We start from the raw sequence: 19,992 nt of genomic DNA, 5'->3' as shown, positions 1-19,992 counted from the left end.
TTTTCTTTTTAAGAAAAATAGTTCTTAAATGTATTGAATACTGTCAATACAATTACAACATGAACTGTATATAAACAGAATTCCTGGATGAATTTCTGTCTAAGACAAGCCTTATTGTGAGAAGGATGTTGCATCAGGTGGTTCTTGAATAATATTTGGCAGCCCTTTAAGTTGTGGGTATTTGTTGTTATATGTTGTAAACAGCTAGTTTCTTAACAATAGAACAAAATTATAAATACTTCCTAAACAGTTTTTGGAATAGTTAATACAGAATTAGCATTAAATTTGGTAACCTTGCCTTTTTAAAATATTTCCCTCCCTCTCTCTCTCCCCCCTCTTCCCCCCCTCTCTGGGGGTGGGTGTGTTTGTGAGTGTGTATGCATGCACATATGTATGTTTGTACATATAATACTATTTGTGGCAACGTTTGGCAGCATTTGAGCAGGGATTCAAATTAATGAATAATTAATGAATATTTATTAATTATTATCATTACTATATTAAACACAGAATGGGAGAATTAAACATGCATATGATTTATTCATGCATTGTTTCTATTTCACCAATCTTTTTTTCAAATCAGAACTGTACGTTTTGACAAATTATCAAATTCTATTTTTTTTTTCTTCATTTTGTTGGGATAGAGATACAGGTCAAAAATTGACATGAACTTCATATCATGACCTAAAATGTTAGGTATTTTAAAACATACTGTATAGAGTCTATTATTTATTTTCTTCTCTGTACTAAATGTTTGCAAAACAATATTTTTCCCATGTATTACCATTTAAAAAAATAACAACTATTCCAATTCTTTGTGTTAAATATTGAAACCTTCACAATTCCTTTTTGTGCCATTAAAATTTTTACTATTGCTACTGGAATTTTTCACCTCTCATTGTTTGGGCTATGCTACTTCTTCTTAAATTATCTTTTGTGATTTAAGAAATGGCAAAGCATAGAAGACTAAGGCTTTTCATGATTCTCACAATAGACTTTTATACTATCATTTGTATGTGGTATTTGTACCACAGTTCTGGCTAAAACATCCTAGGGTGCTGATGCTAGCACTCTCTGGACAGCAACCTTGGCTTTGGTTTATTTCACAGCTGAATATTATGCCACATATGGCTTAAGAGCACCCACTTCCAAATGGTTGATGTTCACTAGACAATGTGTATCGTTTGTGGCATATTGCATCCCATTCTTGAATGCCTGGAGAGTACCCCACATTTCAACCCTGAGCTATATATATTTTCCTTAATTGACAATAGTGATTCTTCTACCAAACCACCTGGTTTTGACCTGCTTCGTTCTGTTTGGATGAAATTGAACAGGATTGGGTATGATACTGGAAGAAGTTGCTTTGCTCTGTATCAATAGGGATGGAAAGATTCTCTTATTGGATTGTGGTGTTGATATGCAAACTATTAAGCAAATTGTGCAAGATTGTCCATGAGACATATTCTCTGGTTCGCTAGAAGATCTGCATGAAGAAATGCTAGAGATAATCACCTGCATAACTGAATTGGACATCTAGTTATGAGGCCACTACCCTAACCCCATAGGAGTTTTATATGTAATTACGTTGACTGTGCATATACAGTATGTTTATTTCTCTTCTGTCATGTTCTCTTCATACACTAAATAATAAAAAATAAAACCACAGTTCTCATTTTTGCTCATTAGCAACTTTGCATATCTTCATTGTTTGCTGTTCTGTAGAAATAGTGAATCAGAAAGTTAAAGTTATTTTTATGGAATAATTCATGAAATACAATTGCTAGCTATCCAAAATTGTATTGAGATTACCACTCCCAGAATTCCCAGCAGCATAACACTAAAATGATTTGATTTCTTTATAAAGAAATGTAATTATATCTTAAATTTTGAAGGAAAAATCCTCCCAAAATGTATTTTTTTCCTTGACATAAGGTTTCATTTATTTTGCTGATACTGATTCCTACCCTTAGGAATTAATATTCAACTTTATTGCAGAGCATATATAAATAATATTAAATAAATAGTGTTGGTAAGTAAATGATTTTATTTAAAGGGCCCAGTTTTCAGCTATTAGTAAATCTGACATCACTGATTATTTGGATGCAAGTGATAAAACACATGAAAGCTAAGTATGAAAGATTTGGCAATTGGTAAAATAGTGGGTTTGGGATTCATAATGCCAAGAATGTGATTTCAAAACTGACAACAGTTATTGACTAAAATTGGAGCTTTCCATAAAAACATGCATGAATACATTTATAATATTCAGAGACATTCTGTATCTCCCCCCCCCCCCTCCTTAGGTTCTCCTTGTCACCCGAATTGCACAAGAGGGCATTGCTGGGATGCTGGTGAAGAGAATTGCCAAATATGTAAGAACATACATTTATTTTTTCCCCTTCTGTTGAAATAGGATAGGATGGGACGGGATGGGATAGGATAGGATAGGGACTTAATGTGTAAGTAAATTAAGTAGACTTTTTATATCTTCTGTCCTGTTCACTTATAATAATCAGCTGATTATGCCTCATTTTGCAAACTGAAAAATGGTTTAAGATTGGTTTAAGGTTCCTAGTCCTTAGAAAGAAACAGTTCTCAACTTATGACCTCAGTTGAGTCCAAAATGTATGTTGTTAAATTAGACAGTTAAGTGAATTTTGCCCCATTTTACAACTTATCGCAGTGTTAAGTGAATCACTGCAGTTGTTTAGTAAAACAGTTGTTAAATAAATCTGGCTTCCCCATTGACTTTGTTTGTCAAAAACATAGTTAGACGGAAGTCTCCTAATCTAACCTCCTGCTCAAACAGAAGATCCTACATTGCTTCACACAAATGGCTTTTCCTGTCTCTTCTTAAAACCCTCCAGTACTAGAGCACCCACAAATCCTGAAGACAAGCTGTTTCACTGGTTGATTATTGTCGCTGCCAGAAAATTTCTCCTTAGTACTAGGTTGCTTCTCCTTTCCAACCATTGCTTGCCTTCTATCCTTTGGAAAATAAGTTGATCCTCTCTTCTTTGTGGCAGCCCCTTGGATATTGGAACACTGCTATCATATCACCCTTAGTCCTTCTTTTCACTAAACTAGACATAGCTAATTCCTGCAACTGTTCTTCATAAATTTTAGCCTGCAGCCTCCGAAGCAACTTTGTTGCTCTTCTTTGCACTCTTTTTTTAAAACTTTTTTATATTGTAGTGACCAAAACTGGATGCAGCATTATAAATGTGGTTTTACCAAGGCCTTATTAACACTTAATGTGATCTTGATTCTATCTCTTATAATACAGCTAGAAATGTATTAGCAGTTTTGGTGGCTGCAACACACTGCTGGTTCATATTTAAGTGATTGTCTATTCAGACTCCCAAGATTCTTTTTGAAGTTACTGCTATTGAACAACGTTTAATTTAATCTGTATCTGTACATTAGTTTTTTGTTGCCCAAGTATAAAACCTGGCTTTTGTCTATATTGAATTTCACTTTATTTGATAGGGTCCAATTTTCTAATCTCTAATCTGGATCTTGAGTCTATCTTCTGTAGAGTTGGCTATTCCCTCCAGCTTGGTGTCCTCTACAATTTGATGAGTTCCCCTTCTATTTCATCATGTAAATAGTTTATGAAGAAATTGAAGAGTACTGGGCAAAAGGTGGCCAAAGTTTATGACCCTGAGACACTACAACCATCATAAATATGAGTTACTTGCCAAGCATTTTAAGTTTTGATCACATGACCATGGGGATTCTTAAATGATCATAAATTGAAAAATGCTCATAAATCATTTTTTTCAATGCCATTGTAGCATCAAATGATCACTAAATGAACTGTTGCAAGTTGAGGACTACCTATAACTAAACTGTGACTCAATCAAATAATATTTGTGTTTTCTGAAAGGAGTTCAAGGTATTACATTTTTTAAATTTGTAAAATATGATGTAGTTTAACTTGTGGTATTTTTAACTTTCAGTAACTAAGATTGACTGTGCAGCACAGTGCTCAGGTCGATGCAAGGGAAGATTGCCAAGTGACTGCTGTCATACTCAGTGCGCAGCAGGATGTACAGGTCCTAAAGAAAGTGACTGCTTGGTAAGGAAGCTATAGAAACTTACATAGCATTTTAGCAATATAAAAAAGGAAATAAAAATCAGATTAGATTTCTTTGTCAAATATTAACTACAATAAATAGAGAACAAAGCAATAAAAAGTAATATAACAAAAATAATGAAATAAAAATTAAACTTTGTGCTTTAATCTCATTCTTAAAGTATTCCAAGAAATTCAGTAAGGTTGTATTTAAACAGTGTAACTGACTACCATTTCTTTTAGTTATAATTATCCTAGCTATTATTAGTTAGTCCCATATTATATTTACATTTTTTTATTTGGCCTCCCCACATCTGTCCTGGAGGAGAAATATAGGAAAATCCCATATGAATCCCATTATTGCTTTTGTAAAATGAATGCTACAGAAACACACCCATGTTCTTCTATATTGCCAATTCTACAAGAATATTCATAATCAGTTGATTATTCCTCTTTTACTTAAATTTCTGGAACACTGATAGCTTTTATTTGCAATAAACTTATTTCTCTGAAAGTAGTATTACATATAAACTTTGCCTACAATAATTCTTGTTGTTAACAGGTAATGTTTTATTGATTACTTAATGTCTGTTTACACTAATGCTTGGATGGATGGAATATTGAATTCTCTGAATTTTAATCTTACCTAATTGTTTAAAATCCACTGCTGTCATTTCCCATCATTGTTAAAACAAAAGATGGCTCTTTTTGTATATTATTTGAATTATCTTTTTATAGGCATGTCGTAAGTTTTGGGATGATGCAACTTGCAAGGAGTCTTGTCCATCTTTACAAATATACAATCCCTATACTTATCAGTTGGAAGATAACCCAGAAGGAAAGTACAGTTTTGGAGCAACTTGTGTAAAAAACTGTCCACGTAAGTTAAATAAATATTATTATTTATGTTAAATACTATTTAACAAAGCTAGTTAAGTTTCTTTCTACCTTTGATATGGGATGCTTCATATTAACTCCAAATTTGTACCTCAAGAAGTTATTCTTATATGCTCATCTATCCATTGTAAAATGAAGAATCAGAAGTATAGGCATGCAGTGCTAAACTTGTGAAAAATAAATGAAATACTGGAATGCGTTTTGAAGGAATTTATTTATAAACATATACATCCATAAGAATTTACTCTTGAGATTCTTTCTATATGCTGTTTTTCAGTTAGAAAATGTGAGTATTGACAGAGATTTCAATGTAATGAAAAAGTAGATCCAATATCTCAGGGGCTGTCACAAAGAAGAAGGAGTCAAGCTATTCTCCAAAGCACCTGAGGGCAGGACAAGAAGAAATGGGTAGAAATTAATGAAGGAGAGAAGCAACTTAGAACTAAGGAGAAAATTCCTAACAGTTAGAACAATTAATCAGTGGAACAACTTGCCTTCAGAAGTTGTGAATGTTCCAACACTGGAAGTTTTTAAAAAGATGTTGGATAACCATTTGTCTGAAGTGGTGTAGGGTTTCCTGCCTAGACAGGAGGTTGGACTAGAAGACCTCCAAAATTACTTCCAACTCTGTTACTCTATTCTAGATTCTCAGTTACCTCTAGAATTAGAACACTTTTGAAAAATTGCAAAACTGATTTCAATATTACATCCATCTAGAATGTTCAGGTTCCAAATTTACCTTATTCAATCTATCTTAATTTATGAATAGGTGATTATCCTGAACTTTGTCTCAGTCAGACCAGATCATGAAATTGCTCATGATGTATTGTTACTAACACTAATTACTAATTAGTATTACTAATAAGAACATTTAGTGAATTTTGAGCCCTTGCATTTTTTGCTCTTAAACTGACTTCCTTTCAAGAAACCACATTTAATGTGTTTTCAAAAAAACCTGGTTCAGATTTCTGAAGTTTCATTCTAGAGCAGGGGTCAAACTCAATTTCATGAAATCCACATCAGGATTGTGACTGTGGAGGATTGGGGGGGGGGTGTCTGGGGTGGGTGTGGACAGCTCAACATCACTCATGTCAGAGGGGTGCCTATGGTGGCCCAGGTGGGACTTGGGTGATCCATTGTGTCTTCAGCAAAGGAAGAAGAGACCAGAGTGAGTGCCAAAGTCTTCTCCACCACAGGAGTCTCACCGTCCCTCTCAGGCCACATGGAAGACCCCCGGATGGTGTTGCAGGCTGCTCGGAGCCCTGGGCAATGGAAGGCAAGTGCCCAGCCTGGCTCTTGAGCTCCCAGGGCACTGAGACCCCACAGCCCAATCCAACTTGCTTACCCAAGGGAGCACCCAGCTGCGCTAACCTTCTTCTCAAGGCTGCTGCTGTTGTGCTTGCTCTCCTTGGCCAGGTTGCTCATGGTGTATACGAGAGGGCAAAATGTGTATGCTTCCTTCTCCATGCAAGGAGACCCAGCTTTTGTAACCAAAGCATCCTTAGCGATAAAATGGGAGACCACCAGGAGTAGTCAGGAGGAGGGGACAAGGGGGTGGCAAAAGGACAGCAGGGCTGCTGGTGGCCAATGCTAAGGCAAGATTTCCCTCAGACCTTCCCTGTCTCTCATTATAATCTCTTTCTCTCCCATCTTCCTTTCTTTCCTTTTCCCTTTTTCTTTTTCCTTCCATCTTTATTTTCCTTCCTTCCTTTTTTCCTTCTTTTTTCCTTCCTTGCTCTCTTCCCCTCTTTCTTTCTTTTTTTTTGTCTCTCCTCTCCTCTTCTTGTTCCTTCTTCTCTCCTTCCTCCCCCCTCCTTCCTCCCCTGCTTTTTTTTTTTTTTGAAGTTGTCAGATAGGATCCAATCAGAACTGGCAACAGACAGGCAGTGATGGGCATAGGCTTCCCATTTTGACCCCTCCTCCCTGTTGTTGCCCCTGTGCGGGTGCGCATGTGCATGCGTGTGAGACATGTGTCTCACCCTTTGCAGCCCTGAATCCTCAATGGCAGGCTACAAATTAAAGAATGCTGGTTTTTTTTATTTGGTTTTTTTTTTTTTGAAATGCTGGTTTTTCTTTCTCGCCTGTTAGAATAGATCAGGCATCCAGCCCTTGCTTATCAATGGAGACCGAGTGGAACAAATGGCCAGTGTTAAGTTTCTGGGTGTTATTATAAAAAAGAATCTGACCTGGGGTGCTCACATTGCTGCACTGGTCAAAAGGGCCCAGCAGAGATTATACGATCTGAGACTTCTCAGGAAACATCAACTGAACTGCTGGTGACCACTGCACTATAGAGAGTATTTTAACTTACTGCACTTGTGTATGGTTTACCAATTGCACAATGGCAGATAGGACAGTGCTCCAGAGGATTAACATCATTGCCCAGAGGATCATTGATTGCCTTGTCCCCTCTTTGGAAAAGCTTTATAGCTTCTGCTGCCTATAATAAAAATAATAAAAAAATAATAAAAAAACAAAGACAAATAGGCTAAAAAACAGCTTCTATCCCAGAGTAGTAATTATATTGAATTCTACTGTGTAGTGCAATATTAATGCAATATCAGGGATTTTCAATTCAAATGTATCGAATGAGAAGAGTGTGTATTTGTTTTTTATTTTTATACTTATAATGTACACTGAAGATGGCATTTTGTTGTACAAGGTGCCATGGCAATAAAGCAAACTAAACTATTATCATTCAATGGTGTGCTCACATTCCTGTGGACTGCACATTCCCCAACCTCCACCAATCGCATTGTGCCCTGTCCCCCCCAGCTCCTGCCCCCAGCCCCAGAGAAGGCTACAAGAAGCTGCCATCTCAGCTTCTCTTATCTCTCCAGTTCTTTCTCTCCCCAATGTCACAGGATAGGCATAGAGGCAACAACAGGGGCAAGGAGTCAAAATGGAAAACCTCTGCCCGGAGCCCCTCCAGCTTAAAAAAAACCCTACAGAGCAGTAGCTTCCCTTTTTGTCCACCCTTCCCTCTGTTGCCTCCTGGACTGACTCTGTGGCTGATGCTGAAAGGGAAATTCTACTCCCCTTCTCTAGCAATGCCAAAAACCGCATGTCATTGCCATTCAGCTGCTGCATTCCTCCTACAGCCCCTGCAATGACCTATCACCCATTGCATGCTGGCAGATAGAAGCACTATGGTCCCAAAGGTCGCATTCCATTTCATTCCCATCTCCTTCTTTCCACCATGTTCAGGAAGGGATGAGGGGAGGACGAGAGATTGGCAGCGCTGCCAGTAGCTGTGCTGCCACCAGTTTTGGCTTTCCCACATAGGGGCGGAGTGGTCTAGGTGAAAGCGGGCTGTGAGGCTAAGCCAGCAAGCAGGGCATGGAGGCACTGGTGTGGGTGCAATGCTGATCTACAACTTGGTGCAGCCATCTAGGCCAGAATATGGTTAGCCTTAGATCCAACCAGCATGGCCACCCTGGAGCAAGTGAGACACTCCTCCATCACCTGGGCCCCACCCCTGAACAAATGCATAGGAGGTGGCGAGCATGTGGAGGCTGGCGTCCTCAGTGAAAGGGAAGCACTTAGAATGCAGTCAGCCTACAAGGGGTGCCAGCCCCGTATGCACTGGCCAGCTTCTCTACGTGCCCCCAGGAGGAAGAATGGGGGTGGCACCTCGCTGGCTTTAAGGTGGCCCCCCAAACATATGGCTGACCACATTGTGGCCATATGGCTGCCATCAAGTTATAGATCAGCACCTGGCCAACCTGGGCCAGTGCTGAGGCACCAGTGGCTGGTCCTTCACTGTCTCCATGGACTCCATGGGCCAGTTCTAGCTACACTGATTTTGATATCCCTGTTCTAGAGAAAAGAGGGTTTTGTTTTTTTTCCACAAATGACCTGGTGTGAAGACTCTAATGAACTTTTAATGTACACATTCAATTCACTGAAATGTTTCAAATGTCTGCTATGGAGAAGCTACTCCTATGAAATATACTCATAGCAATGTTCTTTTGTACATTGGTCCATTCTGAAATTTAAATTTGATCTGCCACTTTTTTCAATATGCTTAAATTGCATACCATTTATAATAATTAGTATAGTTGATTTGGAGAGTATGTTTGTATATTTTTTTGGTAGGATATGTGTTTTGGTCAGAAATGAAAACTATATCAATCAAGGAAATACCACAAATTCTGTAACAAGTCTCCTTTTTTTCTCTTATGTCTGTCTGTTGTTTTCCTTCTGTCTTCTTAATTTTTTCTAGATAACTATGTAGTAACAGATCATGGCTCATGCGTCCGATCATGTAGTGCAGACTCTACAGAAGTGGAGCAGAATGGCATTCGAAAGTGTAAAAAATGTGATGGTCCTTGTAGCAAAGGTATGATGGATAGAGAATGAAATTATGCATCAACTCAAAGGATTATCACTAACAATAGGCACTCTACATATTAATATGATGCCAGATAAAGAAGCTTTAATCGTTTCACTAGATTTATAATGTTAACTGCAGCTGTTTTTTATTTTATTTTATTGATCTAACATTTTTATTGAATTATAAGATAAAATAAGATACAAAATATGAAAGTAATTAGGAAAATGGGGAGGAAGAGGGGAAAACAGAGTGAGGAAGGATCAACTTTTTGTTTTTTCATAATAATACAAACTAGTCATTTCTATAAGGATCTATCAGTAAAATCCAAAATTAAAATTTCATTCTTTTCCACTTCAAGCACAAAGATTAGAAGCAATCTCCATGTGGAAACAAAAGTACTTATATTAGTTTCTTTAATCAAAATAGCTATTGATTATACTACATATTAACATGCAAATTGATGTTAAGTCCATATCATGGAATCATTGATTTGGATGATCTATTTGGCAGCTAAACCCATCTCTCTGGCCAGTAGAATATCAGTTTATTATGTTTTCTTTTTGTAAGGCCATCCAACTCAAGCTTAATTTGGACAGAATACAATAAAAATAAATTTTAAAAAATCTGATAAAAGAAACAGCCATTTTAAAGTAATACAGTATATAAGATTCATTATTCAAGGTTATGGAACAGCCAGGTTTTCAAGCACTTTTAAACACGATGGATGCAGGGGTGGGATTCCACTGGTATAACAACCGGTTCGGTGATTGCATGCTCTACATTTAGAAAAGCTCTAATACTTACCTTCTACAGCAATCCCTGTGAATAAAGCAGCTGAGGCATGGTAAACCACTCTGCCATGTGAATCAGCTGTGCACTAAACAAAGGAAATAAAGCACAGGAAAGAGCAGAGGATGGTGGGCAGGCCCACATCAGTGGTGGTATTCAACCAGTTCGCACCGGATCAGGCAAACTGATAGCAAGAATTTGGCGTGGGTCGCCAAACTGGTACTAAGTTCTGGCTGGCCACACCCCCGATCCAGTCACCCTCCCGCCCAATGCTCGCTTACCCACTGCCTGACATTCGCCTAAGGTATTTGTTTTTTTTCCCTCCTGACAATCAGCTGTGCATAGATCAGCTGTGCTGGGATTCCCCTTGCAGACCCAGGAAGGCAAAAAATTGAGGGAGGAGCTCAGCCCCCCCTCCATTTTTTGCCTTCCAGAGCCCCAGAGGAGACTTAGGGGAGCAAAAACGCCCCCCAGAGGCTCCTTTGAGGCTAGAAAGCTCCCAAAACGGAGCTTGGAGGAGTGCTGCACGCCCCTACCTTGCTCTGTTTTTTTCCTTTCTGAACCTCAGCAGAGCTTTAGGGGAGCAAAAACACCCCCCCCCCCAGAGGTTCCTCTGAGGCTAAGAAGCTCCCCAAAATGGGTGGGGGCGGCAAAAAAGCAAAAATAGCCATACCCACCCAATCACATGGCCATGCCCACCAAGCCACGCCCACAGAACTAGTAGTAAAAAACAGAGAATCTAACGTCAGGGATTCCTGAGGGATGACTATTAACTGCCCATTTGAAGATAGGAAAGGAGAGCCTTCCCACAACTGATTTCACAATCAAATTGTTCCTAAGGTAGTCCTTGTTGAACAATTAGTCATTAAGTGACTATTCAAACTTATGATAGTGCTTAATGAAGAGTAGTTGTGTCTGTCACAATATCTCCGGGGTCACATGATTGCAACTCAGATGCTTGGCAATAATAACATTGCAGTGTCCTACAAGTGGCTACCATTTGTGACCTTCATTGCTGGCTTCCAACAAATTCAGGAAAGATACAGGTGGAAATGATGATCACATGACTAAGGGATGTGATCATGTGGAATTTGCTTAACAACAGCAGCTGGGACTGCTGGAATTGCTGTTCTCAATCATGATGTCATGTTATTGCACTGAGTTGCAATAGTAATTCCAGCAGTCTCCACTGCTGTCATTAGCCAAATCCCACATGGTCACATCCCTCAATCATGCCTTATGTTGCCAGCCAATCAAGACAAAAAAAACCTGCTACAAAACAGACAGAAGATATTAGAAACACCTATCAAGCAGAACACAGCAAACTCCAAGACCAATAAACACAGACCAAGACTCCCAACCAATCGGATGAAGAAAAAAACCATTCTAACACAGCAGTAGGCTAGCACCAAATTTAAAACAGAAACGTTTGTGAAAGTCTGACTCACAGACAAACACAATACACAAGCCTGATGATGGCAGATGAGATTCTGCCGAAACGTCACTACAACTTTAAAAGAACAACTATAATGACGTGGGAAAATACCCGAACTGAGCTGAATACCATACATACATACATACATACATACATACATACATACATACACACACACACACACACACACACACACACACACTTACATTTTATGGGGATTTATTAGTTGTAAAGATTTGATTGATGAATTAAAACATAATAAGGAAGATATCCTGTGATAAAATTATTTTCTTACTAATGCTGTTTATTCCTGTTTTTTCTTGGTTTAAATCCAATTAATTGTGTGTCTTGATGCTGCTTTGTACTTAGGCGTGATTCTAATCCTTAATCCAACATGAAATACCTTGAAAGTATTTCTAATATTGTATGTTTCCTTTTTCTCAGTGTGCAGTGGAATTGGAATAGGTGAACTGAAAGGTGTTCTTGCAGTAAATGAATCCAATATAGATTATTTCAAGAACTGTACCACAATCAATGGTGATCTCACATTTCTGCATGCATCCTTTTTTGGGTAAGTTGCTGATTGGTCAAATGTGGAACATAAAATGTACTAAAAATCTGTTACATCATTAATCAAGTATTCAATTATTCTTTTATAGTGATGAATATACAAAAACACCCCCTTTGGGTATAAGAAAATTGGATATTTTTAAAACTGTTAAAGAAATCACAGGTTAGTAAGATGTTTTACATTTATTTATATGAATATTGTAGATGGTCCTTTACATGCTCAGTTATTTCTATTCATTTATTTAAGGCTGCCCAACTACTGCACATCTTAAGTAGTTTAAAATGTAATTTAAAAAAATTAAAAGGACACAGCATGACCATGAAAACAGAACAAAAGTTCCGGTGGCAGGACAGGGACGTCCAGAGGTGGAGAAGCCCAGCTCTGGCTTTCGAACACCTCTTCTCGTGTTTGGAGGGATCCCCAGTGGATACACAAAACCCGTAGAGCTTTGTGTCTGAATAGAGGACCCCCAGGTTGCTGTTTGGGGGAAGGCAACTCCCCAGCAACGAAGGAAGAGCCTCTGAGACCAGCGCAATTGAGCCAGCTGCCAGCTAATGGCGGCTCCAAAGTCCGGTCTGTCACTGAACTGACGAAGCAAAAAGTGACAGCCTGAAGGATCTGAGCAGAAAAGGGCAGAAGGACTACAAAAGCCATGAGAGAGATCGGTCTGACTCTCCCTGTTTCATTGTGAGTAACAGTGGGGGAAGCTGGAGACAAGCGGCTAGAAAAGCAGTTTGAAAAGTGAAAGGGGGATAAATGTGGATAGAGTGGCTCGACACTTAAAGTGAAAGTGTGGATTGGAGAGTTTGGAAGAAGATTGTCGAGGAGAGAAAAAGGCGGTGGGAAATTTAAGAAGCTCACGAGTGGATTGCCATCTGGGATCAGCGCCTGAGAAGGCTAGAAGACTAGGAGAGGATTATAGCTGCGAAGGAGGGCAGAGCGAGCGGTAGAGAGCCAGATAGCGACGCACTGACTTTTATATGCAAGGTCCTTTCCTTTTAGCATCATTGCCTACAAAACTGATTTCTAAAGTGATCGATCTGAGGTGGACGCCCAAAGTGACTGTGGACTGACAATTGCTGGCAGAAGGAAAGAAGAAGAGGGAAGAAGAAGAAGGAAGAGACAGACGGAAGCCTGACAAAGACTGATCGCTGAGCGCTGACAGCAATTAGTCAGCACTTCCTCCCCCTGCTCCCTTGGTGCGCCCAGGAGGAAAGACAATAAGACTAAAACGCCAGCCCCAACTCAGACTTGTTTTTCTATGGAACTAATCCCACAGATACGTGCCTAGTGATTCCCTAAAATTGAAAAGACCCTTTTCCTCCTGCACTCTTTCTCTCTCTCCCTTTCTCTTTGGTCTTTCCTTTTTTTCTATAATAGTTATAAATACAAGTATAAAGGCAAACTGCTTGTTATAGTTATTAGGGTTTACTGATTAGACTCTCTTGGATATAGAAAAATTTTAAGGTCTGTTAAATAGGGTTGTCTCAGATGAATTGGAACCTTAAATATTAATATACATTATAGGACAAAGGTATATATAGAGTGAGTAATTCTAGAGTTGGTTTTTTGCTTTAAACAAGTTTGATTTGATATGGTAATGATTTATTAGGGATAAAATACAATTAACTCTGGTATATGAACTTAATATAGAGAATAATACATAATACATAATATTTGATTACATTCTATTGTATAGCATCTACTGTATAGTATTGTATAGTATCTGATAACACTCTATTGAACTGGAATTTATCTTGCCTAAATGACAGATTGGGCCGAAGAAAGAGATCTAAAATAACTTGGTGTGTAAGTTTAGCAAATAGACTTGTAATCACACTTAAAGGGTTATTACATTGAATGGTGATTTGGGATAATATTCTTAACATTGTCCAATTGCAAAAACAAATCTTATCAGAGATGACTTCCACAACAACCACGGCCCTGAAAACGGGAAGGAAGAACACCCAGACCTTGATGACAACTCTGGCAACTGCCTCCCCAACAACGCAGAAAACTATAGAAGAGACCTTGACAGGAGAAAAACAACCGACTGTCACTAATGCCAATCTACAAGTGACATTATTATCCCTGCAAGAATCAATGTCTAGAATGCAGGAGATTATGATTAGGAATCACAATGAGACCAGAGCTGATATTAGCGAACTGAAGGAAGAAATGGGTAAATTAAAAGAGGAGATGAGAGCAGATATACAGAGAGTTGAAGATAAGGTTGGGACAATGCAATTGGCCATGGAAAGAACTGAATTAAAAATAAAAGAAATAGAGAGGAGGACAGAACAAGCGGAGAGGAACTAGAAAGGACTGAGGAAGACTTTAAAAATGTTAATAAAGAAATGGAAGATTCCTTGGTCCAACTTGAGATGGACAGAGCAGCTGCATACCTAAGGTTCCAAAATGTGGAGGAATCCAAAAATGAAGAACTAGAACAATTAATGGCAGGTTTGTTGGCTGAACTAGTTGAAAAAGAGAAAGATGACTTACTCAAAGAATTCAATGAAATCTATAGGGTGAACACCAGTTATGCAAGGCGTCACAATTGCCCAAGGGAGATCCATATCCGCTTTTCAAGAAGATGCGTGAGAGACCTAATACTTAGAAAAGCCAGAGATGAGAGAATATTATATAAGGGCAAAGAGATCATAATTCTTAAGCAGATTCCAAGAAAAGTGAGGCCATAAGGCAAGAATATAAATTTTTAGCCAATTACTTAAATAAAAACGAAATCTCATTCAAATGGCTAATCCCAGAAGGGATGCTAATATCGTGGAAGGGAAGAAAAATTAAAATAGATTCAATAGAACAAGCACAAGACTTCCTAGAACAGCTAACAACCACGGAGGATCAACACACTAGAGAGGAAACCCAAAGGAATATGCAGGAAGATCGTAACCGCCATAGGAACAAAGAAGAAAGATCTGTCCAAACTCAAGGGAAAGACAACTTACAACGAGAAAGAGAAGAAACAACCCCATATCAACCACAAGATGAGAGCCGTATAGTTACGAGACAAGAAGCGAGGCAGACTTAAGTAAATGGACGAAGGAAGGAAAATTCTTTCCATCAATATAAACGGCCTAAATTCAAGAGCTAAAAGGAAAAGGATTCTAACCAAACTAATAAAACAAAATGTTGATATAATTTGCATACAAGAAACACACATTAGGGAAAGTGAGGAGAAATTCCTAGATTGTCCGAAACTGGGAAAATTATTTACAGCACCAGCAGATAAACACAAAAGAAAGGTATTGCAATCTATGTGAGAGATGACTTAAAAGCGGAGTTAATCTGGGCGGACCCTGAAGGAAGAACTCTGGTGGTACAAATCTCAATTAATGGCATTACATTTTTACTGGTAGTAATCTATGCCCCAAATGATGATCAAGGTAAAATTTTTAAACATCTCCACCAAAAAATAATAGATTTTGAAAATGGCAATATTTTCCTGTGGCGATTTTAACTCTATTGCTGACTACCAGAAGGATCATAGTAACAGGAGTAAGAACAAAAAAGGAAAAAGAGAATTCTCTAAGCCATGTAAGGATATGATGAATGAAATGAATCTGGTAGATATCTGGAGAAAATTAAATCCCAAAAAAGAACAGTTTACTTATTATTCTAACCCACACAAAATTTGGACAAGAATAGATATGGCTTGGATAAATGGTGAATTAATTAATGAAATCAAAGATAGCGAAATCTTACCAAATGACTGGGCTGACCACAACCCAATTCAAATAACCTGGAGAGGTAGAAGAAAACCAAAGAAAAGATGGACTTTTAACACTCATTTAATAAAAGAAGAAGAATATACTAACAAACTGAAAGAAGAACTGAACTTCTTCTTAAAGGAAAATAATAATGATCTAACTTCGAAACAAAATATATGGGACACATTAAAGGCATTTGTAAGAGGAATAACAATCTCTTACAATGCTATGAGAAATAAAAGAAAGTATGCCCAACAAAGTAACCTACAACAAGAAATTAAGGATTTAGAAACCCAACTACAGAAGAACCCCAAAAACCAAAGAATACAGAACCAGTTAACTAAACACAAACTAAATTTACTGGAACAAGAAAAATTGGAGATTAGTCTGAAAATGACTAAACAAATCTACTTTGAGCATGCAAACAAGCCAGGGAGATGGTTAGCCCACAAACTTAAGAAAACGAAAGAAAAAAGATTGATACACCAATTAATGGACGAGGGGGGCAATATGCAAGAGGAGATAGAGAAGAAAAAAGAGATCACTTTTAAATACTTTGGGAAATTATACAAAAAAGAAGAAGTCTGTGAGGATAAAATAATGAAATACCTGGAGGAAGCGAATGATAAAGCAATTGGAGAGGAAGAGATAGATAGAATTATTAAACCAAAATATAACATGGTCCGAACTGAAGTCAGCAATAGAGAAGCAAAGTAACAATAAAGCACCAGGACCGGACGGGATACCGGTAGAACTTTACAAAACAATCATAGAACAAATTGGACCACTGATGCTGGGTGTATTTAATGAGGTACTCTTAGCAGCCAAGATGCCGGACTCGTGGAGGGGAGCCTTAATTTCGCTGATCCCGAAGGAGGACCTAGACCACAGACTTATTAATAATTATAGACCAGTTTCGCTCCTGAATGCAGATTACAAACTATTCTCTTCTATAATAGCCAATAGATTAAAACAGGTTTTAAACACTTATATCCATGAAGATCAAAATGGATTTCTCCCATTTCGACAAATTAAGAATAATTTAAGAACAGTGATAGACTTTTCAGAATACTATGAAGCCCATCCGGAAAAACAATTTGCATTTATGTTTTTGGATGCTGAAAAAGCATTTGACAATTTAAATTGGCATTTCTTAATTCAAAAAATATATAATATGAACCTTGGCACCAGATTCGAAAATGTCATCACTACAATTTACCACACTCAACAGGCAAATATTCTAATAAATGGGGAACAAACTGGCCCGATAAAAATAGAAAAAGGGGTAAGACAGGGTTGCCCTCTCTCCCCTCTGCTTTTCATATTAGCCTAGAATCTCTTCTGACGTACATTAGGCAAAATTTGAGAATTAGAGGACTGAGGATCAAATCAGAAGAGTATAAAGTACAGGCTTTCGCTGATGATTTGGTTTTTTTTCTGGAGGAGCCCATAGAAAAAGGACACAACTTATTAGAAGAACTAGAACGATTTGGAGAAGTCGCAGGATTTAAAATAAACAGGGGGAAAACGAAATTAATGACTAAAAATTTAACAGGAGACCAGAATAAAGAGCTAGAGACAACAATGGGAATACAGGTGACAAAAAAAATTAAATACTTAGGAATTTGGCTAACTCCACAAAGCAAATCGTTAAAAGAAGACAACTATGACAAACTTCTCCAACAATCTAAGAAAGACTTAGATTCCTGGAGTAATTTACAATTTTCCTTATTGGGCAGGATTGCTTTGATTAAGATGAATATTCTGCCAAATTTCTATATTTATTCCAGACAATTCCAATCAAATTAAATAAAAAATTTTTTATGGAACTAAACAAGATAACGTTGAAATTTATTTGGCAGGGGAAAAAAGCTAGGATTAACGTAAAAGCCCTACAAGATTCGAAAAGCAGAGGAGGGTTAGCCCTGCCAAACTGGGAAATATATCATACGGCAGCCACCCTACTATGGATAAAGGATTGGGTGAATCTAACCAACAAAAGAACACTAGTATTAGAAGGCCACGATATGCAGAAAGGATGGCATGCCTTTCTGTGGGAAACTGGGAAACCCAGGCAATCATATTTCCATAGGCATCTTATCAGGGACTCTTTATTAACTAATTGGAAAAAAGTACGTAAAAACTTTATCTAAAAAATACCGATTTGGCTATCTCCAATGGAAGCGATAGTACACCCTAATAATTTGGACATAACCAAAATGATTAAGTACGAAAATTTATTAGACCCACAAGGAAAGCTGAAAACACGACAAGAATTACAAGAGCGAGGATTTATAATTGATCAATGGGTGTATCTTCAAATTCATAGTAGATACAAACAAGACATCAAGGAATTTGGAATCTACAATAAATTACAGACTCTAGACAAAATTCTATTAGGACCGAGTAAAAAAAATATATCTAAATTTTACAAACATTTCTTAGAAACAGAACTAGAACAAGAAATTGTCAAAGGAAATATGATTGCATGGAGCAGAAACGTGGGTCGGAGCATTACCCTAGCAGAATGGGAAAAGATCTGGAACAGGAACATTAAGATCACGAAATCAGCAGCTTATAAAGAAAACTTATATAAAATGTTTTATAGATGGCACCTGCCCCCTTCGAGATTGGCGAAGATGCACCCCAACACGAGCCCCAAATGTTGGAAATGTCAAAACATAGAAGGTACCTTCTTCCACATGTGGCGGTCATGCAAGGAAACCCAGAAGTACTGGCAAAAAATTAGGCACTGGCTAGAGGAAATAACCAAGGAACAAATTGAGTACAAACCAGAGTCCTTCTGCCAGATACCATTTCAACTGAACACAAGGACTGTTTGCCTAGTGAGCTGAGGATTCAGCGTTGTCTTTGAGAGAAAGGTATCAGGAGGAGAAGATTTACAAGTAGATAAAGACATTGTATTTACTGTTAATGGACTTTGTAACTGGATGGATATACTGGATAATAACATATGGACTGAATGACACTTCTTAATCTCTGTGTGAATTAAATAACTATTTTAAAACCACAAACAGTGTTTTTGTCTCCAGTGTGTGTATACTCTTGGGCCCACTCTCTCTCTCATTTGCCTGCCTGGCTTGACTGCTGCTGCATACTCTGCTTGGGGGTTTATCCCCAAACACTAACATTGGTTATGGGCCCAGCAGTGTGCACAGTCTAACTAACCAGGATATAGCAGTGAGAGCTGGTGGGAGTTGCACATTACTGTAAATACAAACTGTTTGTTAAATAGTTATTTTTCACAAGAGCAATGGCACAAGTAAATTTGCCACATCTGTCCATGATATCCAGACTAGATGAAACAAACTATGTTTCATGGTCAATGAAATGTAGTTTACTTCTACGAAGAGAAGGTTTGTGGGACATAATAACAAACCCACCAGATGTATCCAACTTAAATCCTAATGATGAAGAGGATTATAAACTGATACAGGACTATGAACGAAAGAATGAACAGGCTTTGTGCATCATAGGTCTCACTCTGTCTGACCAGCAACTCATTCATATCCGTGGAGTGGAAAATGCTGCAGACTGCTGGGATAATCTCAAAAGGATTTATGTTCGAGACAGTGTAGGAGCTCATATCAATCTTACACGGAAGCTGTTTAGAACACATCTTGAGATAAATGGAGACATGTTAACTCATTTAAACTGTATGAAAAGCATTTTTCAAGAATTACAAGAAAAAGAGCTTATATTTAATGAGTTGCAACAAGTATACATCATACTGTCTTCTTTGGATCGAAGCTATGATGATTTTGTGACTGCATTAGAGGTGTTGCCAAAAGACAGTTTATCAGTAACTGAGATTACTGGCAGGCTATTAGAAGAAGCCAGAAGAAGGTTTGAACGTGACCAGCTGAGAGAAGATAAGCCTAATAAAGAAGAGAAATTATCTGCAAGGCTGGAAAGAAACCAGCTGTGTAAAGTAAAGCACCCGGAAGAAGAGAATTTATCTTCGACGGCATACACAATTAAAAAGTGTTTTAATTGTGGAGGCAGAGGACATTTGGCAAGATTCTGCAGAAAAGAAAAAAGCCAGAATGTAAAGAAGCCAAAGAAATCCTTTGAACTGGCCATGCTTGGCAATTGTGATATGAAGAATGATTTATGGGTGGTGGACAGTGG

At 37.9% G+C, this 19,992-nt stretch overlaps 1 protein-coding gene across 2 annotated transcripts in view; it reads left to right on the top strand.

Moving 5' to 3' along the window:
• EGFR (epidermal growth factor receptor) overlaps positions 1-19,992 on the top strand; it is a 205,848-nt gene that overhangs the window by 122,318 nt on the left and 63,538 nt on the right. For both annotated transcript variants that reach the window (XM_026702290.2, XM_087916316.1), the window contains exons 5-10: positions 2,307-2,375; positions 3,966-4,084; positions 4,820-4,961; positions 9,204-9,320; positions 11,983-12,109; positions 12,198-12,271. In XM_026702290.2, the coding sequence (XP_026558075.1) occupies positions 2,307-2,375; positions 3,966-4,084; positions 4,820-4,961; positions 9,204-9,320; positions 11,983-12,109; positions 12,198-12,271 (648 nt within the window). The remainder of the gene's footprint in view (positions 1-2,306; positions 2,376-3,965; positions 4,085-4,819; positions 4,962-9,203; positions 9,321-11,982; positions 12,110-12,197; positions 12,272-19,992) is intronic.

Source organism: Pseudonaja textilis, chromosome Z (assembly GCF_049901715.1).
Source record: "Pseudonaja textilis isolate UNSWEBS1 chromosome Z, rPseTex1.2, whole genome shotgun sequence".
Classification (NCBI taxonomy): Eukaryota; Metazoa; Chordata; class Lepidosauria; order Squamata; family Elapidae; genus Pseudonaja; species Pseudonaja textilis.
This window is presented reverse-complemented; position numbering and strand designations above follow the sequence as displayed.